The sequence below is a fragment of the Micropterus salmoides genome, unplaced genomic scaffold (genome assembly GCF_014851395.1).
Source record: "Micropterus salmoides isolate LMB-PRFRI ecotype aquatic unplaced genomic scaffold, ASM1485139v1 Ms_hic_scaffold_7, whole genome shotgun sequence".
NCBI classification, from domain to species: Eukaryota; Metazoa; Chordata; class Actinopteri; order Centrarchiformes; family Centrarchidae; genus Micropterus; species Micropterus salmoides.
In genome coordinates this window covers 10,177,407-10,201,818 of record NW_024044459.1, presented here as the reverse complement: position 1 = coordinate 10,201,818, position 24,412 = coordinate 10,177,407, and the positions used below count along the sequence as shown (strand labels likewise).

Below are 24,412 nucleotides of genomic sequence, written 5' to 3'. Positions count from 1 at the left end.
GGTTGAATGCGACTCCTCTTGGGTTTTTTCTCCTACTGACACACCAAACTAACCTTTGCGATTGCCCTGCTGCTTGGGAATGAGCTGAGAGCAAAGATACTCATTCACTCTTTATGGCAGGGCACTTTGCCAGGGGCATTGTTTTAATGAAGTTCCCTCTTGTTACTGAATGAGTGATGGCTTTACCAATAAAAAGGAAACATATTTATTTGCTTCTTAAGGGCAGTGAATATTTACTTTCAGGGTACATTTTGCTATTTATCATGCAATCATTCAACAACATTTGATGAAGCTGAAATACATTATCACTGATTATCCCAATCAATCATCATGTGTATCATGTAATGCACCACGCATAGCTTATCCAAGTATTCACTGATGAGTAAATGATTCCATTTCATACTATAGGCCTAATATAATTCATTAAATTTGTTAAATGGATTGGGTTTGGTTGATATGACACATAATTTAAAGAAAAAAAATTTCATCTTGGGCAGTATTTTTGGTTGACATGCCAGGGCAATATAACATTTTATTAAACTTCTTGGACACTGCCAGACACAGCTTTAAAATGACATATGTTTGATGCATGAAGAACTTATTTCAGACAAGTTTTAATCCAATCCGTTGAATTAATATTGGAAGTTTCTGAACATTTCCACTATTTTCTTACTTGAAGAAAAATTTATTCCCATGATAAATTGTCACTATATGTATTGTGATATAAGGCTCACTGCCTCGCATATAACTGCTTTTAACTCTGCCTTTTCATCACTTTGATATGTTGCAATTTCCCATTGATACCATCACAACCTCTCAACAAACAACTGAAAACAAACAGGTATCAGAGTGGGTGGTAACAGCGCACCTTAAGTTTCAGATCTGAACCTCCCAACAATGGACACCCTCAGGCACCCTGTGCAGGTGTGACCTGGATTTGATAAAAAACTTTACTTCTTACCCAATGCAAATAAAGCCAAAGCTGCCCAGGTGCAGCTTTTGTTTGTGTGTGACTTTTGGCAGTGAAGCAGCTTTTACAACACGGCCAGTGAAGTAAAATCACAGTGAAGGCAAGACACTGAAAGCTTTGCAAGTTCAGCTGATAAGAAAGATAGTGGAGGGCTCCTTCTACAGAACAAAACCTTAGTGCTTATGAGAAAAGAAGAGGTAAAAAAAGTATCAAAATCCCTATTTTGAATGCAAAGTAGGCTTCAAATCCCAAATCGTTTGACTCTGTCCCAAAGAGAGGGAAACAGGAGGGGGGCAGGGGCCACTCACAAAGGGAAGACAAGCTCCGTTCATCAAGAGTCATGGCTGCTATCAATCTTTTGTAATGCCATTTGGGGCAGGACCAAAAAGACAGAATAACCTAAAGTGTATTAACTGATAGGTGTAATTTTAACCTGACTTAAAAGGCTGAGCATGACATGAAAGGACAAAAAAGTGACCCCTCTGATGAATGAGAAGGAAGATGACAATGAATATGTCATCCATTTAAAGGAAAGCCAATAACTCAGCTTTAAGCATTTTCTTTCCCTCCTCCATTGTGCGCCTAAAATGGATGATTTTCTGTGTCCTAACAGACCTTCACAACAATGATGAGGACCTTTATGATAAATAAGTAAGTGTTACTTGAGATAATTGTCAGTAAACACTGGTTTAGTTTACAATAAAGACAGAAAAAATGTAAAGTTAAATGAAACAAATTAGGCAATATGTGTTTGATTCAGATTTTAAAGTCAATAAACTACTTGTGAAGGAATATTATATTTTATATTCATAAATGTGTGGTTGGTGTCTGTTAAAAAATCTACTATAGAGTATAGACTTTAATGCCTAAAATAAAAATAATGTGAAGACATGAAAGAAATAATGAGAAAAAGTGAAAAACACATGTAGGACAAGAACTGCTTTGCATTAGAGTGCAGTAAAAATGTGCACATTTGACGACCTGGAATGTGTTAGTAGGTTTGAGTAGCGTGGCAGATAGGAGCTTGCCTCTTGTGTTTCAAAAGGCGCCTAGACAGCCCATGCTGAACAGTGTGAAAGACACCTTATGATGCTGGGTGGTCTTATTATTGTACCTTATCAAAGATTAACGTAGGTAAATTTGACACTTACATATAGAGAGGATTTTAGAGAGCAAATTTGCCCTTTTTTGTCGTAATTTTTTTAGAAGACGTTAGTAAAAAGAAAATACAGCACGTGTAAAATATACATATAACATGGATCAATGCATACCAGCAAATTAAAAATATATTAAAGAAATTTACATACAGGACACGTGTATCAAACAAGGTACAACACATGTTTTACTGGATGTCCACATGTGCAATTGCTATCTGGAATACATCTGTGTAATGCAAATATACCAATGAGGTCAAGCCTTGTCAAGCTGTATAAAGATTACCTGTTACTTAAACAGTTTCAAAGAGAAGAGGTATTAAGCGCACAAATGTGGGTTTAATTTTAAACAGAGTGCGGCTCAAAGGAAAATAAACATCTTCCCGATCCAGTTTTTCAGCAAAGGAAGCTCTTAAGAGATGAAATATAAGAAGAGGTGGGAAAATGTAATGTCAGCAAAAGAATGTTGGTAATACACAACATGATATTGTGCTTGTTTTGATTCTGGCTCTCTTTTCTGTATACAGGAGGAAATATTTTAAATCACTTAATTTTTCACTGGGGGTTTCTTTGAAAGGAAAAGGCGGTAGTTACATCTCTCAAATGGCTTAAGTTATGAAGGGCTGAAAGAAAGAGCGGGGACTTTGCATGGTAGTGTTTACACAGTGAACATCCAGTGGGAAAACTTCTGGTGTTAAAACCTCTACTCCCCTCAATGCTATTCATGTGATCTCATAATTGCAAAGCCCACAGGGGCAGGTAAATGGAGGTCAAACTAAACTCCCTTTTTGTACTCCAGCATCTCGTATGTGAATCATTTGAAGTCTATCAACACTAACACTCCCTGAAGAACGATAAACTGTGCTGAGTATAATCTCTCAAATGGTACACATTCCATTCATCATATACAGTAAGTAGAGACGGAGAATTGTGTTTAAAGTAATGTTTGTAGTGAAAATAGTCAGCTTCGTGGTCAGAGGTTAAAATCTCTCCCTGGTGCATCTATGTTTAATTAAGCATGCAGGCTTTGTCCGTGATTTAAGCTCTAAGATCTAAGCTTAACTTCAGACAGGTGCAGATGTATACGCAAGTTGGACATGTCCAGAACATCTTGAGCAGATGCCCAAACCACCTCAAATTAAGGAGCAACCCTTCTAATCCATGGTCCCACCAGATGTCTGAGCTCCTCTCTCTATGATTTTGGCCGCTTCTAGATTCATAATCTGACGGTTTCTGTCGTAACCATAGTTTAGAGTTGGAGATAGAGATAACAGATAAAAGACTGGTAAAGTAAGAGTTGAGCCCAAAGGCAAAGCTCCACCATCACCATCATGTGTGCTGGAGGTCACAGACTGACTCTTATTCAAGAAAGCAAATGTAGAATAAAAGGGTACACCTCCACCTCCCAGCATTGTCCCACAGGCAACATTAAAGAGATGTGCCAAAAAATACTAAATATCCAGAGCATTCAGCATTTCAGGGTAAATCTTATACATCCCTGCCACCTTACCACTTCAAAGCTTTTAGACTACCTCCGTGATCTCTGCCAGAGAGATGGGCAAAAGAGTGCTTATCTCAATATACTCAGCCAGACATCTACTTGGCACCTCCCACGCTTGGCATTTCTGTGCAAAGACGTAAGCCCTACTACCACATATAGCTGGTCCTCCACCCACACAAACACTTACAACTCCTCAGCCCGAAAGTTGATGCTTCACAGACAATTTTTTGTAGCCAAGGATCAGTTTACTCTTGCCAGCCATTCGATTCACAATAGACCTGACCCTTACATCTCTTGCAGGTGATGAGATAAATATACAGGTCTTCCATACACTCCGCCCAAATCTTTGCACTGACAGATGAAAAAATTGACATCATACTGACCGTTTCTGAAATGAAAGAAGAAACTATAAATTGCGCTCTCTTCATTATAGTTACATCTTCAAGAATGAAAGGAAATGTGTTTTCATTCTAGTAAATCAGGAACTTAGTCAATCAATAATTTTGAAAATAAGGCAAAACTGTTGTTGTGCAAGCTTAAATACAGAGAAATAGTGGGAAAATTGAGTCATAAATGCTCCTAGGAATTGGTAATACCCCTTTAGGCTTCTACTCCAGCTTTAGAAATTATCTTGGTGGTTCAAACTGAAAGGCACACCTAGGACAAGGTAGTTGGGAGTTTGGTACTGTAAATGATTTTATGGATGGAAAAGCAGCGTGAAGCTGGCTCCCATGGTATGGATTTTGTTCCCATTCTAATGGAATTGCAGAAATATTTGAAGGGAATCCCATTACGTAGCAATTGGAGTGCTGTAATAATGTACTCACAGTCATTTTCCCACTGCGGTTGGCCTCCTCTCGCTCTGCCAGGGCTTTCAGGAAGTAATCTTTGAGTTCTTTTCCTGCACTTGCCAGTGTCCTGGAAAAGACAACACTCAAACGGTTTGAAATGTTTCTCTTAACCTGAAAAAAAAGTCAAGTGAAGCCTTAAAATGTCTCTAAGGAAGCTTTTCACCCTTTAACATATAGTACAGAAAGTGAGCATAACATGCAAGTCATGATGTAGACTCAAGACAGCATCTAGTGTGTCAGTACACAACACTTCACCAAACTGCCAAGCTCCCACGGCACTCCCAAATACTTTTTAATTTTTAACAGAAATGATCATAAATATTGTTGATAAGTCAATGTTTTTAGAAATCTAAAAAATGACACAAATCATGAAGAATGTCAGAATGTCACAGCTCCAATGAGCTATTTCCAGTATGCAGAGCAATATTAAATCATATCAGAGTTTAATGACTTTATATGACACTGTGGCAGCTTTTTACACTTAGGCTGGCCTGTTTCCATGGAAACATGGTATTGGCGCACACTAATGCATCCACACCTGAAAAAACATTGGCACTAATATTTGAACAGTTAACACTGCAGTACGAGCAGCTGAACTTTGGCTTGCATCCAGAATTGACTGTGCAAAACATTCATCAGATCCACACCGAGTTAACATCCTAAAGGCAGTAAACAGGTCATTGGTAACCTCTCAGTTGTGGTTAAGAATGCAGAAGGAGAAAGGCCGTAAAAATGTAAAAAGGCCATTCTTCAAATCAAAGTTACAGTACAGTGGAAGAAACGTAGAACACAACTGTTTCTATTGACTTCAGAAATCTGAAACGATGATCAATGAATTTACGGTTCAAGTCTTTTTTCTCCTTTTCAAGTTTTTTAATCATAACTTGAGGATGAACTATGTGAGCTAATCTGAATCACCTAGATTAAAATTTATATTCACTTTTTTTCATTTTATCTGCGGAAACACTGGTGTAATTCAAGCCCTTTTCTCAACAATACAGGTGCATTTTGTGACCATCTCATGTACATGCTGGAGATGACAATGACGGCGATGCTGGAGATGAAAATGGCAATGATGATCTGACCAGATATTCAATTTTAGGTTTCAGTACCTGACAGTTTTCAATACTTGCTGCTGTGGACACTTTTGCTCTGCACCAAAAAAGTATTGAGGTTCAATACTTCACAGATGTTGTTCACAGAATATTCAAAATTACTGAATCCATTTCTGTCAGCTTTACCATCAAAGGAGAAGACAAGTTCAGTTATATTCTACATTAATGGCTCCTCAAATCCACTTTCCATTCCCAAAGCACTTTAAAAAAGCCACAACAAGCACAGACAAACGCCAAAGCCAATTTCTGCTCTTAGCCTAGCTTAAACATTACAGAGAAAGGGAACAGGATCTGAATGTTTAAATTTACTAGAATTTGGAAAAGGATTGTAATTTATACTAGTCGTTTGGCCCGTGCTCCATAATGAAAGTCTTAGAGGAATCACACAGTGGTAAAAGTGCACGGACAGCACATATTTGGAGGCTGGAACCTCACTCCATCTTCTGAGTGAGTGAAGGATTGCTGCTGGGTCATGGGCGCCGAGGCCCCAAAGTAAACACAGGTGTTGAGGAGGCAAGTGACTGGGGTTACCCCATCCAGTAGCTAAAGCAACACACACAGTCACGGAGAGTGAATAATAATTCAGCAAAACATATGGGCCGCTGCAAGTTTCAGTTTTCCGTCAATTAACAAATTTCTTATCAAGCCTCATTTAGGAGGGATAACAAGAACTGCACTATTAAATGATGGTTATTAGTGGGTAATGACTAGGTATTAAGTTATTTGTGATGTAGCCATGTGTTTTAAGTATCTTGTTTTTGGATTGCGGTCAAGGCAGGTGGGCCATGGAATTAGTAGAAAAGAAGTGAGCAAGTAAGTGTCAGTGTATCTGCTTCTTGGATACTTCTAGCTTTCCTAATTTTGGATTTCAAGATCTTTTGAGACCATTCTCAGCAAAATAACGTTGGTTATTTGTACAAATTCTTTGTTTCAGGTTTCCTGACTAGCAAGTAGTGTAGCAGGTTCAAGAACTGATAAGCCAAACCAAAAGGCAAGTTTCTGTTCTTCGAAGTTTGGAACTGGTTTCAATTCAAAACCGGTTTTGGACACCTAATTTGATCTGGCAAGATACAGATTTTTACACAAGCACAAAAGCTACGTTCAGACTGCAAGGCTTAATGCTCAATTCGGATTTTTGTCCCCAGATCCGATTTTTTGTCTTGACAGTTCACATTATTGAAAAAAATGTGGCCTGTGGGCTGTGACAAATCGTGTTATGCCAAGAGACTACAATTCACGTCCATTTTTCAGCTAACAATGTTGGTTTGTTTTAAGCTTAACCACAACCTTAACAATAAATTGCATATCAGAAAATGCTAACAAGTAATTTTAAGAGGTACAGGTGCATCTAAAAAAATTTAATATCGTGGAAAAGTGCATTAGCACCAGAACCAGACTGAGAGATGGCTCAGGCAAAGCTCAGGAAACCTTTGCAGGTCTTTTGAGTTCATTAGCTGATTCGTCTCTTCTCAGGTCGACATTTCTGTATTAGGGCTGACCCCGAACAGTCGAAGCTTTGCAGTGAAACGAGGATCATGCCATTTTGGCGATATGGGGGTGCTCAACATCTGATTTTACATAGAACTACCAGTTTTCTCCGAATAAGTTAATATGCAGCCTATTACAATATACATTTCAACGTTTAATGCTGTAAATAAACATGTAAAAAGTGCGTGAAAAAATTAAAAATTGTAACCCTAACCCTGGATAGTCAGTACGCACGTGTAGGCGTAACGTGTATGTGTGTAGTGGCAGAAGAGGAACACTTGCTGAAGAGACGGAGCGGAGCCCCAGCTTCAGCGGCGTTGTGACGAGTTGTCCGCACCTCGCAGGACTTTCGGGTAATTTCTCACCGTTGATGAACCACACAAAGAATCTTATATTATTTTTAAATAGCTGGCTACTTGAAATAGACCTGCGAGGAACCGCGACATGTATGCAGTTGTCGGCAGCACGGTATGCACGCAAAACTTGATGACAGGCGATCAGAGAGAAAAGGGTCAACAATAAGCCTCAGTTTAGTTGTAAATTTACAGTGTAAGTTGAAAGAATACAGACTGCAGCTCTGCAGCTTCTCAAGATTAAAGCAGAGCTACCATGTGGAGTGGTGTGCAGCACAGATCTCTTTAGCAGTTAGTCTACAAAAAATATTTCTTAAGTGTTAAAATTACAACTCCAAAGCATAGGTATTAACAAACGATTCATCGATTAAATCGATTAATTCAATTACTAAAAAGCAGCAACGCAAATTATTTGCATCGATGCTTTGTTTAATCCATATATCCATATAGCACACTGTTTCGCATGGACATTTATTACGGTCGCACATCGCGCTTACGCTGTGTGAACACAACGTGAATATGATGCCGCTGTTTGCAAAGTGGAGGAAGAGAGAGAAAATAGCGAGGGACGAAGAAGTGTCCAAAGTATGGGATTATTTCAAGCTAAAGAAAACAACAACATGTGATGTTAAAGTCTGTCCACCCTAAAACAAAACGTATGTCGCCTACCGCAACAGAACGACGGCACCTGATCAGAAAGCAGCCGGTCTATCAAGTCCACAAAGCAGACAAGGTAACAGCAACAGCAACTTTAGCATTTAACTGAAACCATGATTGATTGATGAGTTGAATGCCATCAAAAGTAAGCCACAATCCTCAGCTGTAACGTGCGTTTGATATTCCCCATGGTTGGGCCATGAGTTTGGGTTGTAACATCACATTCATGAGTTAACTTACACAGCTGATCAAAAGCAAAAGCACTTCTTAAACGATGCATCGATGAAATAATCTGTAGAAGCTTTGAGTTCTAAAATCATCATTAGCTGCAGCCCTACTCGAAACAAATGCAAACTCCAGATGTTACATTGCAGTCAGTCAAGGACAAGAGATACACCTGCCATCAACCCACCAGTGTTTCCAGGCAGTCAAATTTTACAACTATGGAATGAAAATGTCACACAACCAGAAAGTGAATAAAAGATTAATAAATGTGCCTCTTGTCATGGAACTCCTGTTCACTGTGTTTCAAACTAGAGTTTATGTAACGCTTTGTCCACCTCTGTTGGGGGTAAACAGCTGTTACTGCACAGCAACTATCCACCAAGTGTGTTTACACTTGTATAAACACGGCATTGCAGTGAAATGTACTCAGCCATACCAAATCCCAGGGGCCTTCATCCTGGACCATAAGCCTACTCAACTGATGTTTTAAACTATTTATTCTATGCTGTAATATCTACTATCAAACCCTGTCAGACATGTTTTGGATTTCATGTTTCCGTATTTATAATATCTTTTAGTTTAAATTGTTCTATTGTGCATTCACACACTTTTGTTTTTGCCTCCATTCATCATGAGCTGAACTCAAAGATCTAAGACTTTCTCTATGTACACAAAAGGCCCATTTCTCTCAAATATTGTTCACAGATCAGTCAAAATCTGTGTTAGTGAGCACTTCTCCTTTGCTGAGATAATTCATCCACCTCACAGGTGTGGCATATCAAGATCCTCATCAGACAGCATGGGTATTGCACAGGTGTGCCTTAGGCTGGCCACAATAAAAGGCCACTCAAATGAACAATATTTGAGAGAAATATGCCATTTGTGTACATAGAGACAGTCTTAGATCTTTCAGTTCAGCTCATGACGAATAGGGGCAAAAACAAAAGTTTTACATTTATAATTTTGTTCTGTATACTGTAGGTGTATAAAAATAAGCCATGGTGTGACAGTTCTTGCCATCTAATAAACAAGACAATGTGACAAAGTGTAGATTATTCCATGAGCCACTGCTTCACTTGAAACTGTAAAAAGGAGACCTTACAGAATCATGACCTGTCAATTCAACAAGCCACCCACTCAGAGGAAAACCAATTATCTTCTCTTCTTCATTTGGATATTTTCATTAATTTACTGTGTGTTAATATGAAGATTAAAAGACAATCAATACAGAATCTCATTTTGTTATTATGGCACCCCAAAAAACTTTGAACTGCAGTTAAATTGAAAAACTGCAATATGAAATGTAAACTTTGTTGTGTTAATATAAGGCTTAATATTTAAAAATTGCAAGCCATTCAGTGAAAATGTGTTTGCAAGAACTGCCCAGTTCTTTGAAGATTAGGAACTGGTTCCAGTTCCAACACTGGTTTTGGATCCTTAATTTGACCAGGCTGCTACCTCTTACATTCACATCTTTCACCTTCCGATTATTGTTAACCCAAGTAAGCTTACACCTAATGATTATTTTTTAAATTGATTAGCTAATTAATTTAACAACTAATTTATTGATAACTCTAAATATTTCTTTATTACTCAAACAATATAACTATCAAAAACCTGTCTCACATTAGAATAATGATAATAATGGTATATTTTAAAATTAGTCTGATTTCCACATCACTGCTGTGGTATGATATTAATAATGATAACAGATCCTAGTTGTCAGATATTGGAAGAAAGATCTGGAAAAATACTGGATTTACCATTCAAAAGGACTGCTGTGACACATATATTACTTTAAACACTGTATGTCAACCCTTCTTTGAACTGGAGAATCAGTATTTTTACTTAAGTACTTGACTTAAAACTTAGAATGGTTATGACATGACACTCACCGAGTAACATGAGACAAGATAAACACTGGCAAATATATTTTTGCATCCCTTTGGGGCATGGAAAATAACTGAAATGATTTACAACAGACTGTAACAGGCTGTAAAGTTAGTTTAACCATTTTCTCTCTCAAACATATAAAACAGCCGAACATTAGATGACGCATGGTGTAACGTTGGTAAGGGGGTGTTACCATGACAGAAATTAATTTTAACATGGGGGCGATGAAGCAACAGTTAGAAAATCTGTGTGTTGAAAATACTCTTTATCTTTATGTGGTCGTAGGTGAGGTTTTTGTAGCTGCTTGTTTTTGGCTGCTTGCTCTCCAAGGGTTTCACTGCTTAGACAAGGCGCTGCACTTCATTGCGACGTGCCAACGCACATTATGCAAATAGCGATGACGTTGATGAATCGCCCCAGACCTAGTGTCTTTGACCTACAACAGTGATTCATCTCTTTGCTGGACGCAAAGACAATTTCATTAATTCGTAGCCTTCGTTTTGAAATTAAATAATCAGCAACTGGACAAATTGTGTTTTCTGAGAGATTTTAATTTCATGACGGGTACCAGATGTGTATTGAAATAATTTTTTATTTTATTCTTGAGACAGATGAACAGATTTAAGGTTTCATTAGCCTGCAGCTTTCGAAGGTATGGCAGATGGGAACTTTAAATAATACAGTGATTTCTTAAGAAACAACACATACTGTACCAGAATATTTTTCCTCAGACTGCTTGGGAAAATGAATCTTATGGAAAATATTATTTTGGGCTGGTGGACGTCAAGGGAAATTCCACACAGCATGACAATTTACTTTATTTTGGGCTTTTTCTAAAATCCTCTGTCACCTCTGATTACAATGAGCTGAATGTATCAGTTACACATGTGCTACGCATGATATTCTACCTGAGTTTTCTCTGTGTATTGTGGCCACCTTGGCTTTTGGGGGTTGGGGAGGTTGCACATTGTGCATTGCCTGCCTGAGAAGTGCATGTTTCTGAATGTGGATCAAAGGAGTCATTGTCATCTTTTACATACCGAGTTCTTATTGAAGCAAAGTTACATGTATTCCATTTGGAGAAAACACAGTACAACTCCTCTGTATTCATTGATGGTTACTGTAGTCCAAACAGAAAGATTAATGTTTTGAAGTGGAATCTGATGTGTAGATTTGCATAGAGCTACAGGAAACTACTCCAGTGCAAGTCCTAAAATGAGAGGACAAGCCCTCATCCCTGAATGGCTGTCTGTCTTGCATATGTGAACAGTGTGGTTTCCTCCTCATCAGTTTATTAGCTTACATTGTAATGCACAGCAACACATATGAAATCATTTAGAAGTATTTTTCATCTCATTTCAACTGCTGATTAGTATATAATTTCCTCAGCAACAACTTTCTTACAGGTTTATTTCTTATTTCTGGTTATATACCAAAACTATGGAGTCTGAAATCAATAAAAAAATGGTGGCAATAATTAAACTACATATTAGAGACCTTGTCCTCAAGACCTTGACTCAAGGAGAGCCTTCAAGGCCACTTAATTCAGCATACACATCCTCTATCAACAGCACTTAGAAGTACAAAGAAGGAGATGACAGTTTAGCCTGGTAGCCTGATGGGAAGAACTATATGATGTGGAAACCACTTCCTCCCCTTCATCAGGGGCACTAATCTACAATGTACTGTGTGATCAAACATCAGAGACCGACTGAGTCAGAGGGTGCAGGATGTGAGAGGTAAAAGTAATAACATCCACAGTCACTGCTGCAGAGGGTCATTATAAATGACATACACTAGGTCTATATGACGTAAAGAGGAAATTACTTCAGGACCAGCTGGATCTAAGGATGAAATGGTGGCCAGAATCAATAGTATACAATACATTCCTAAGTGTATATTATTTTGGGCCTCCCTTTGATTTAGCTGCACACTGTAAAAAAAAAAAAAGTAGGGTGTAAACTGGATTATAACAATCAAGATTCAGTGTGATAATTTTTCTGCAGCAATAAGTGTTATAAGTGTCACAGTTGGGAGTTTGGGTGTTTTGGTGTTCATATTTCCTGTTTTGTTTTGAAGCTTTGCTTCCTGTCTGAGTGTTTCCACCTGTGTCTTATCACCCTGCCCTTTCTGTTTCTGTAAAGTCTGTGTGTTCTCTTTGTGCCTTGTCGTATCGTCTGCTTATGCTGTCAAGTGGATGTATTCTTGTATTCTGAGCACATTTTGTACCTGTTATTGGAATTGTTTATTTCCCTGCTAGTGCCATCTGTGCTGTAAATTGCAATCCCTTGGCTTAAATAAACACTGAGAACTGTACCTGTTCTGCCTAAGTATTCTGTATTTGGGTCCGAATCACTTATTTCTGTAAGTGCGCTTGGCAATAACCTAACAATAACACTATTGGCCATTGGAAAATTGCTACTTTTTGGGTCCTTGCAAGACTTGTCCCAATTCTTATTTTTAAGCAATAAAGCAGCATGAATAAATATGATACTAAATCTAAATAATTTAAGGATTATTCAGTTTTTGTTTTATTGTGTGTATGCAACAGCATAAACTTTCTCTATACATATAGATAATGAATGTTGAGATGATCCTATGGAAATAAAAATTTTGTACATGCAGGGCTAGGCAATAAAAAATTATTATTATTATTATAAAAAATGTTAAATAAATGTTTCATTTAATGCATTTGAATCACAAACAAATTGGCACTTAATTTTTCTATTAAGATATTTATTTTGTTGGGGAAAAGGGACTGAATGAAGATTTTACTTAATTTTACTCATTTTAACATAATTGTTTTCAATGTTCTACCTCAGATTTGTGAAGTGATCCACTGTTCAAGTGTTTGTTCTAACCATAAAGCACAATTAACCATCCGGGTTGTTTCACTCAGGAGCAAAAATCTGCCTTTAAACTTGAAAGAAATAATGATTTGACATTTATCCTGATAATTATCTATGAAATGAATATATTTTATCATGATAACATTTGTTGGCCATATCACCAGCAATTTGTACATACACAATGTGTTTATAAACATGAATGAATAAACATATGTAGGAGGATAGTAGGGGTGGAAAAATATTCTAATGCTCTAAGATTCTGAATCGACTCACTGTCTATCATCTGTCTAGTATAGTATAAGTATAGTTAAAATTTTCAGTTTCAGTTAACTATTTAGGTGTCAGTTAAAACACATAAAAAGTAGACTTAAATTAGGATTATAATAAGTAATAATATTTTGGTATATTGGCAGAGGTTTCATTAATCAAGTCATTAATCTGAAAATGGGGAAACACCCAGGTCAAACGACAGCTTGTTATTTACTATCTGCTGCACCAGCTGGTCCTAAACTGGTGTACATGTGCTGAGTGGTGGGATGTGGTGGCGAGCTTAAGCCTGGCAGGATGTGTGTCTCTGGACAGAGCTTGCAGGGGAGAGCTCCAAAGTTACACACCCGTCCAAAATCACAAAGTGCAAGGAAGGCAATTGGCTTGACAGCACATGTAATAGAGACTGCAAAACCTCGCCGCCCGAGGGCCCTCTCCAGAGTAGCCGTCGTGGAGAGTGGCGGAGGTTTGGCTTGCTAAAAATGAGCCTGGGATCAGCTTTGTGAGGCTTCTCATGTCAGTCACATCCACAATCTTATTTTCGCTAAGCATCTGGAGGTTGGATCCGCAATGAAATGTATTCACTGTGCGTGTTCGTGGCACTGGTTTTACTTGGCACAGCAAGTGATAGCTCACTTTTAATATAGAGTAGAGAGTTAGAGAGCGGAGAATTCTTGAGGCAGACTGTAAAAACGCAGCAGCACAATGGACAATGAGCATGGCTGTGGTTTGGACTGCGGGGAGATCGCGGGGAGCCTGATGGAAACCTCGCTGGGCTGCTGTGAGCACGCGAGGTCAGGACATATGCTGACATGGACTTCTGGGCCCGAGCCAGAGCCGGAGAAGAGAGGAAACCGAGGCCTCACGTCTGCTCAGCAGTGCTCCTCTTGTTTGTCTCTAACTTTATATCAAATGTTATTCTTCTCCGAGATAAAACGTGAAACTGTCAAAACTTCAAAATCGGGATGTATTTTGTTTGCATTGAACAGAATACAATATCCAACATCTGACAAGTTGAGAAGTTTAAATAGTTTGGGAAATCTAACGGATACATTTAAGTTCTGCGAAAATCAAAGTCCAGAAAATACTAAATAGGTTCACATTTCAACACGTAATAAAAGTTACAAAATCATTAACATTTTGATAGCTAAAAATGAAAGATTGATAATCAACAGACTAAAATAAGATATTTGCTAGCTAGATAAAAGCTACCTTGGTTTACACACCACTTCTTGCTAAAAACAAAACACAAGATTGGATGAGACTCAGCTCAACAAATCCAGGTTTGCTATCTTGAAATCTGATCCAAATTTTAAACTGACAGTCAGAACCCAACCCTGTTCTTTTGCAACTATTTGTTGATTCTGACTCCCCATTCAGCTTCCCCCTAACCAAACAACTGCACAACTGACCAAGCATCCCATTCATTCAAGTTTCCTTTTTCAATCATGTATTGAATTTCACTTATGTCTGATGAGAGCACCAGGCCCTTTGTTTGGTCTTTTTGTGATGTGCTGGCAAAGCCCCCCCTCGCCCCTTTTTCACAGCCAAGCTGTCAGGAGGAGCGTGTTGTCCTTAAAAATGAGGCAGGGCAACAACAGGGCAACATCTGATTAGCATTCACGGCACTATCTCCACTCCCTTGGTATTTTATTACCACAGGTGCAGGGGCATTCATTGATCAGATGCACGCTACAGGCGAGGTTAGCCCTTAATTGAAAACAGCTCTATTTATACACCTGCAGGCACTAAAGGTCTCCAAGAGAGCACAGGGAGGTTGAAAAGAAGAGAAAGGAAGGGGGGAAAAAACACAGAGCAGTGACAGAACAGTGAAAAAAGACATGCCTTGGGAGAAATAGGTTAAGGCCTTCAGGGAAGTCATTCCCAAAACATCATGGCTACGCAGTGCCATGAGGACTATGCAGGTGCCAAAGTCTTTAGGGATGTACACATTGTTGAAAAATAATTGACCATTTGTTGAAAAGAGGCACAAATACATGCAAATCCAAATGCATGGTTATTCCTAACTATCATTTTAAGATTGGATGGACCGACGGATTTTTTTTTTCTATGCTAGCCCAAGCAACAACCACCAAAGCCAGTTTTGTGCTGATTGTGCTCGGTCACTTCGCAGGTGGTACATTGCATTCTGGGGCTCGTGTTTTCACAATGTGACCACAACAGGAGGTCAGGGGGTCAGGTTGGTGGAAGTCCAATCAGAAAACCACAGAGGAAACGGCAATCTGCATTTAGACACAGACGAGGGGGGGGGGACTGCTCACACTTGACACTTTTGATGGGAAAAGTCTGCAAATGCTCTGCGGTTTTTGTGTTAGTTGTGTTGTGGTAGTCTTGTCAAGGTCTTTTGCACAATGTCAAATTTTGAAGTGTGGGAAAGCTATGAAAGCTGTTAATTACTTCAAAAATCATATATAAAATAAGACTTAAAATGCTGTTGCCTACAGGTTGTTGGCATAGAAGCAATAATCTAAACAGCAGGTGAAATGTACTTAAATTCTTCACCCACACTTCACTCTCCGGTCACATAATGACTGACAAAAGTATGAGAAAACCTCAAAGAGAGCAGACGTATCAGATGATTATTTAAGGTTTAAACTGAATATGAAAAATGTACATTCATTTGCTATAAGCTATCATTTACCCAGAACGGGATCACATTTAATATGAAGTGTTTTTTTCTTTTGAAATAACATAACCCGGCTGGTTAATTACCTTGGAGAGGATTCAAAAACCACTTGCTGGGGTCCAGCCAGCTCAGAACAACAGACTGCAAAACTGAGTGATGTCTTTCCCAGCAATGTCCGATTATTAACAGGGCATTTTCATCTGTCTACTGCAGGGCATTGATGAAAAACAAGGTACTCGATAATTTATACTGGCAAACATTACAAAGGAGTCTGCCAGAAAGGCTATTTTGAGGCTATTTTGTATTTGAACCAAATATTTCATGTAGTCTCTCTGTGTTTCTCGAACAGGTGTTTTAGTATTTAAATAAAAAATCATTAAAATGACCCGGGCAGATGGAAAGCAACTTAAACCTGGCACAAAAAATCTATTCTCATTGTTTAAAAGTAATGTTTTTTTTGTACATGGTTGCTGTCAAATTCAATATATAAAAGACCAAATGGAAAGAACTCTGCTTCCTTATTACACTATTGCACTTACTTCCTTATACTTCCTTAGTGCTGACACTCATTAAACACATGTGTCTGGTTAAGACAAAGTTACACAGGCTTTGCAAGTTAGAATGTGGCTTTGTAAAGGCTGTGGCTAAATATTAAAGGAATCCTCCACAGAAAATGTTTTGAGTCTCAAATATTAACCCCCCGTATGTTTGAAAGGTGTAGAACTGGTAAAATTGCTTATCATTTAATTCTCTTTATAAGCAAAAAAATCAAACATACAGTCCCCTCCAAAAGTATTGGAACGGTAATGCAAATTCCTTTGTTTTTGTTGTTCACTGAAGACATTTGGGTTTAAGATCAAAAGATGAGTATGAGACAAGAGTTCCGAATTTCAGCTTTCATTTCCTGGTATTCACATCTAGATGAGTTAAACAACTCAGGACATACCACCGTTTGTTTGAACCCACCCATTTTTCAAGTGAGCAAAACTATTGGAACATGTGACAAACAGATATTTCTTGTTGCCCAGGTGTTGCCTTTTAGGTTGATTGTCCAAACGTTAAATAACTCTGCATGACTAGTCTAAGTTTTCATCCTTGGTTCAAACCTATAAAGACTGCATTTCCTGTTAAAGAGGATGAATAAAAAAAGAAAACCAGAAAGCTGTCTATGGGATTCACATCTAGATGTGTTAAGCCATTGTCACGCTGAGAAAAGAAGGATAATCGACCAGAGCCACTGGACAAACATTGGGCATAGCAAGCAGACGTCGAACAGGTCGGCCAAGGAAAACAACAGTAGTTGATGACAGAAATATCGTGAGAGCTGTGAAGAAAACCCCCAAAACATCAGTAAGTGACATCACCAACGACCTCCACAGTGCAGGAGTGAAGGTATCACAATCCACTGTTGGAAGACTCAGAGAGCAGAAATATAGAGGCAACACCACAAGATGCAAACCACTCATCAGCAGTAGGAACCAGAAGGCCAGATTGAAATTTGCAAAGAAGTACAGAGATGAGCCGCAAAGGTTCTGGAACAAAATCTTATGGACTGATGATGAATCTCTAGCAAAGTGATGGAAAGGCCAAAAAAAAGAAAGAAAGAAAGAAAGGAACTGCTTATGATTCGAAGCATACAAGCTCATCTGTGAAGCATGGTGGAGGTCATGTCATGGCTTGGGCGTGCATGGCTGCTTCTGGAACAGACTCATTAATATTTATTGATGATGTAACTGATGATGTTAGCAGCAGAATGAATTCAGAAGTGGACAGAAACATTTTGTCTGCCAATTTACGGAGAAATACATTGAAACTAATGGGGAGGAAGTTTATCATGCAGCAGGACAATGAGCCAAAGCACACTGCCAACAAAACAAAGGACTTCATCAGCGGGAAAAAAGGAAGGTTTCAGACTGGACAAGTCAGTCACCTGACTTTAACCCAACAGAGCTGCATTTCACCTCCTTAAGAGGAGACTGAAGAGAGAAACACCCCGAAACAAACAAGAAGTGAAAGAAGCTGCGGTAAAAGCCTGGAATAGCATCACAAACGAAGAATGCAACAGTTTGGTGATGTCGATGGGTCGCAGGCTTGAGGTAGTTATTGCAAGCAAGGGTTATGCCACCAAATATTAAATGTTATTTACTTTAAAATTATTTGTTCCATTACTTTTGCTCACCTAAGAATGCTGCGGTCTAATACAAACGGTGATATGTCCTGAGTTGTTTAACACATCTAGATGTGAATACCAGGAAATGAAAGCTGAAATTCTGAACTCTTGTCTCATCCTCATCTTTTGATCTTAAACCCAAATGTCTTCTGTGAACAACAAAAACAAAGGAATTTGTTCCAACACTTTTGGAGGGGACTGTTTTGCTGCTTTTCTTTGTCCTTTGTGAAAAATAATATAATATCTTTGAGTTATGGACAGTTTAAAATTAAAATTTCTTTTAATGCTAGTGTGGATAGTGTTTTTATGAATGTTTAGATGCTTTATTTCACTTTGTCACAATTGGAATCTAATGCAACTGCTGTGAATCAAAACTGACTACTACCGTCGTTCACAAAAAAAGCAAGCCACAAACTTTTCAAAACTACATGGTGGAGTATTTAATACTCAAATGACAGATTTCTGTGGAGCATTCCTTTAAAATCACTGAGACGGGATGTTGTCCATGTGGCGTTTTATGCCAAACATAGCTTGGACACATACAAACACATTTCAGGATAACAGCCTTTGAAACAGACTCTACATGGATGTAGATCTTGGAGACAGAACAGACCGCTGTGTATATAACATCCCAATGTTCCTGTACAACATTGCCCTGGATCCTGTTGGGACAAGATGAAAGGCTTTGTGGCCTAGTATCACTGTAAGTGCAGGTGTGGAGGCTCCCATTTCACCAGTGTCACTGCTGTTCACAGACGTTTGGGGAGGGGCGGGAGGCAACAGCGAGACATCTGCACGTTTGGATAAGCATCTGAGGGTTCAATCAAATTCAACACCTAGCAGGTAAATGTTTGGATACCTCCAAAACCCTGTGTGTGTGTGTGTGTGTGTGTGTGTGTGTGTGTGTGGTGAATGGTCTTATTTGGAGTCTGTTCTGGCTTGTCATCAAAGGAGATACCACAACCACATGGCTTCATCAAGAATGAGAACAATATCTGTGTGATCACTTTTCTCTAGAGGGTTAGTTTATAGAGCACTCCAGATTGTAGTTTTGTCATTCAGCTTGTTTATGTTAACAATTTTTATTTGAATTTAGACAGATGGACGGGCCTTGTTCAAATAAAAGCCTTGCTCATGTAGGACATGGTCTTGATGAATTACTCCCATTTATCCTCTATTTTGTAAAAGGCAAAAGGATTGTATGAGCTCCCGCACCGGATATAACTATAAAAGATTGAGATTTTATGACCGGTTATGCTTTGATTAGCTGAGCAGAACTTCAGCCAAAAATGCATTTTACATTTTCCTCTAGATACTACCGCTGCCGCTCGTTGCAGAAAGACTGAAAGAAAGAAAAAGATGTTGTGAAATACATTGTATATATTTAAAAAATATATTCTCTCACACTAGTAAGCTAATGCCATATATCCCTGGGTCATATTAATACAATGAATATCTTTAGGCTTTTGGTCTGTTAGTCGGACAAAACAAGCAAATCGAAGGCATCGCAGTGGTGAGTGGTATCTGATCAAGCTTTTTTAACATGTCATAGACGAAACAATTAATCCACAATGAAATGAATCATTAGGTGGAGCCCTAAACTCTACAGACATTAGCTGTAAGCTAGCTAACAAACTACACACTGACTGTGCCTTTGTGTTCAGTTCAGCCTCTGAATGAGGGCTTGATTTTTAACTGGCACAGGCATTTGCAGCACCTTGAATTTGCATCTTCAGTAACTATGTCTTTCCATTGACTTTATGCCTGTAAAATTCACATTCTTAGTACAGTGTCAAAATTGCAGACTTCTGCACTGGCAGAGTGAGGATCGTGACATCGAGAGCCCTGGCAAAAAAACCCACAAGGTTGTACGACAAAACCGTTGAAGCTGACTCAACTTTTGCAGCAATCCAACGCAGTATCATTCGGCAATCAAACAGGTGCACATTCCTGGAATACCTAATAACAGGAATAATTTTACTGTTTACCCCACAAGAGTTAAAACAAGGATAGAATCATTGTCTTTGTGATAACTTCAGCCACGCTGCTAATTTTTCTCAAGTGTGAGTATTATTTACTGTACATTGCCAATACAATAACAGAGATATAACAGTAGTAGCAATCTTGAAGCTGCTAGCTAGTGTTTTGCTCAACAAACAACAGTCCACCAGATGAATAGTGGCTTTTCTTTCTCGTCGGGCACCGCTTTTTATCTTGCAAATTTGAAATCACACAAAACACCTTGATAGCAGAGAAAGATAATAAAGTACATGAAAAGTTCAATTTAAAATGTGTGGATAATTCACTTCATGGCCATATTTTTTGTCATATCCTTTGACAAAAATATGGCCTGAGATGGATCTGGTTTTTAACTGGAACTGGCTGAGGCATCACAGCACTAGTACGGAAACTGATGCACGGGGAGCCCCAAGCTTCCACCAAAACAAACACATTCAAGAGAGAGGAGTGAGGATCACTCATTTAAAATATTATTCCTTCACACTGAATGAGAAGTCATTTCAGTGAACCACAGAACACTAACATAGAGAGGCAGAGACCAGGAGAGTAACTTTTCTCCTCCTGGCTACAGGGACTGATTGATTCCAAAATCCACTCACCACAGTCGGACTTTAAAACAGCTAAATTTAATTTTTCAGAATATAACAAAGTCTCCTGATGTTCTAGCATTTGACTGGTGGTTGGTGTGAATTTGTCTCCCGTGTTAGTCAGTGAGCACGGTGGGTTGGTGAGAATTTAACTCACACTGGCCGGCTCCTGTTGTAGAAAGTGTTGCTCTTCGCGGCCTCTGCAGCCTGTGCAGCTGCTTTCTTCTCCTCAAATTCCTCCCTGCTCAGGACCGTGCCCTTGTGGCCGTGCTCTACCAGCTTACGGGCCAACTCCCTGCTCTGCATGAGAAAAGAAAAGGAGAGGAGTCAGTCAGGGAGAGGGGACACGGCCTGCAGGCAGGGCTGAAGATTGTAAGATGTTGACAGTCTTGAAATCTGGCTGTGATAAGCTGTGATTGTTGCGATTTATTTTTACACTACTCTTCTTAGAGGCCAATTTAGGGGTGCAACTACTATTATCTAGTATTATTAAATGTCAGAGAGTAGTGACAATTTCCCTGAGCCCTTTCAATTGTTTTGTCCAGCAAACAGTCCAACAGCTAAACATTAACAGTGATATAAAACAACACATCTAGAAACTGGAACCAGAGAATATTTGACATATTTGCTTGACAAATTAAAAATTATTGACTGATTTTCCGTTGTTGCACCAACTGTTCAATCAGTGGCTATTTTTGCGAGTCTCCCCGCTCTGAAATTTGGTTTAAATTTGCCATTACACTTCCCTCCCCCAAAATATGGAAGTGACAGCCTGCTCTGCATCGCAGTGGGTTAAGTGTGATTTCATGCCTACAGGTCCATTCATTTTCTGAGTGTGTGTGAGCGTACATGTGTCACTTCCTCCGCAGGGATTATTAGCTACATTAATCCAATCACCGTTAGCAGAGCCGCCGTCATTAAAGCCAAGCCATAAAGTCATCATCTAAAAACCAAATCTTGCTGTCAAATCCTGTGGCTTGTCAGATCAAAGCTTCCGCCACATGTCCTCCTACCCAAAATCCCAGCAGCCGGGCCTGCGTCCGCACCCCAGAGGAAAAGTTATATTTTCCTTTAACTTTGATGTGGCTCACCAGAAATGAGTCTCAGACATTTGCTGGTCCTAAAATTGGCCTGAAAATCATTGTCTACATTTTCAAGGCTCATTGAATAAGTCTATTTGAATGAGCTGCTTCTAACAGTCCACACACCATGCAGGACCTGGACTAATACTCTACAACATCTAACCTGGCAAAAGCCATACTGGCTTTATAATACAAACCTATTTAACCACTTTTTTTGAGTTTTATATTCATAGTTTGTGACAAGTCCTAAATGTCATCATCCAGGAAAAACAGGTTTATAATTAGCTGATTTATCAGAACTTAGACCTTATCAGCATGACTGCACAGGTTAGATGACCTGGACTGACTGTGTTATGTCACATAGGGGTGATTGAGTTTGACTGTGATTGAAAGCAGCTGATTATCAGGTCAGATATAAGTTGTTCTCTACTCTGTGTGGACACAGGTGTTCAAACAAAGCAGACACAGACACTACACATATCATTAGTAAGTGTGCCATCTGCTGGGCAAAAGCAAGATTGCCCATTTCTGATAGGCGGTTTCAATTCAAGCCTATTTAGAAATAGCCAACTTGTTTGCAAGTAAGAAAGAAAAACCTGAAGAGATCTAAGAAAATCGAAATATGATTCCACTAACAAGAAGATATAAATTCTAACTTACAGCCTGAAAGAACATCTATATCTTCATTTATATAGTTATAAATATTTTAAAAAGACCTCTATCTGTGCTATGAATCACCCTTTTCTGTTAAATAAATCAGTGGACAGAATAAAGACAGAATGAGGCCAGCATGTTTTGGTCAATCTAATGGTGGACACATTTCAGGCAATAACAACATTTACATTTCCGAATTCTTGAAACTATACAATTTGAATAATTTTAAAACTTTTAAAACGTCTGAATATCTTATCATAAATTTTGGATTTTCACTCCATATTGACCATATTGCGGTATAAGTGTCTAACTTGGATTTGTGGAGTTTTGTGAACTCTGCTAATTTGCTAAATAGCAGTTTCACTTACACCAATATAGGACAAATGATTCATTTAGACTTTTAGGTGTCTTTTGGTCTTCATTTTGACAAAGACTAAGGAAATAAGTGCATTGTTGTAGCTGCTTAGTGAATCCATTGTTTAAAGCTCTATTACCAAACCTGTGTGTGACTGCCACCTAGTGTACAACGACAGACACTACACCAAGAAAAATTTCCCCTATGGCAAAGCCAGCATTTGGCAGATCACTGCTTTATGTAGCAAGAGTTATTGCGTGCTAATGAAAAACAACGATAAAATAAAATAAGAACAAACAAAAACACGTTGTGTACTTTAACGTGACTTCACGTAAGGCAGGTAAAGTAGCCACTTAAATACGCTACGTTGTTTTGACTAAGAGGACTATACGCCAGATTCCATTCAGAGTTTTGACAATTGTGTTACCTTGCTTACGGGTAAGATAGGCATACCTCGTAAAAGGTCCCTTAAATCAATATACTCATCTTAAGGACACAATGTTCACTTCGGCACATACAGTAATAAAAAAGTCAACTTTTAAAATCGAGATTTTTGCTTCATAGCATTCTTGCTACAGTAAGTTACAATTATTGCACCAGTAACTTGAAAGCAAGGAATCTCAACCAAAAGAACGTACGTTATTATTAATAAGAATGGGCTGGAGGATTTTGTAAATGCCGAATGGAAGAAGGGGTCTTGGTAATTTTGAAAAGTCCAACGTTATGTTTTAATAGCTTGAACTGCTACAGACTTGCAAAGATAACCTTAAACTGGCATCTTAATTAATGCGGTTCTGACGTGGTGTACAAAACAGAACCTAACGCTACATGGACGGCTAAAATCAGTAGTTTGTAACAGAGAGACTCACTTTTAAGTAAAATAAATCCATCGGTGTGACTCTGGAGTCTAGATAGTCTTCGTACACTTTAAAATGTGTTATAGAGCCGTGGAAACGGGCGGGTGTGCTGTACTCCATCTTCACGCTGTCTGTGTTGTAAAAGGCTGCTATGGCAACCGTCCTACCTTTACTAATGTTGGCGGCACATCACAGGAAGCGGAAGTCAACAGGTGAAGTGTGACTGATGGACCTAAGAAGACGAAAAAGAAGTCTGATTTGGACCTCATCATTGACCTTATGTCATTAAAATTAAAAAATACCTCATCCCTATATCTTTGTATGTATGTATAATTAGCCGATGTGTGCCTGATAAACTTCACTGAACTCAATTTACACTTCATAGACTGTTGGGCCTAAAGCTGGAATAATGTACAAGATGACAAAGTAATCCACTCCCATGATGTCATTCCCCACATCCTGGCAAATATACACTATTTGGCGCCTTTACTGGCTGTAAAACACAGAATAAAATGTTCAGTGGGATTGTTCCCCGCTCCATTTAGGCTACAGAAACACTGTGACTCTTGGCTGTCATTATCATCTTTTATTATCATTTTGTTTAAAATGTCTCATTCCGCATGACTTTTAACAACTCTGCAATGATGTCCACGGAAAGTGAGGTAATGATTAATAATTTTATTATAATTTCTACATGAACTCTAATGCAACAGCCATG

General features: G+C 38.7%; 1 protein-coding gene across 2 annotated transcripts in view; it reads right to left on the bottom strand.

The window, feature by feature from the left end:
• Positions 1 to 23,852, bottom strand: part of cfap299 (cilia and flagella associated protein 299) — an 81,206-nt gene extending 57,354 nt beyond the window's left edge. For both annotated transcript variants that reach the window (XM_038704724.1, XM_038704725.1), the window contains exons 1-3: positions 23,707 to 23,852; positions 20,904 to 21,046; positions 4,453 to 4,543 (exon numbers count right to left, since the gene is read on the bottom strand). In XM_038704724.1, the coding sequence (XP_038560652.1) occupies positions 4,453 to 4,543; positions 20,904 to 21,046; positions 23,707 to 23,814 (342 nt within the window). In that variant the 5' untranslated portion in view covers positions 23,815 to 23,852. The remainder of the gene's footprint in view (positions 1 to 4,452; positions 4,544 to 20,903; positions 21,047 to 23,706) is intronic.
• Between the last annotated feature and the right edge of the window lie 560 nt (positions 23,853 to 24,412).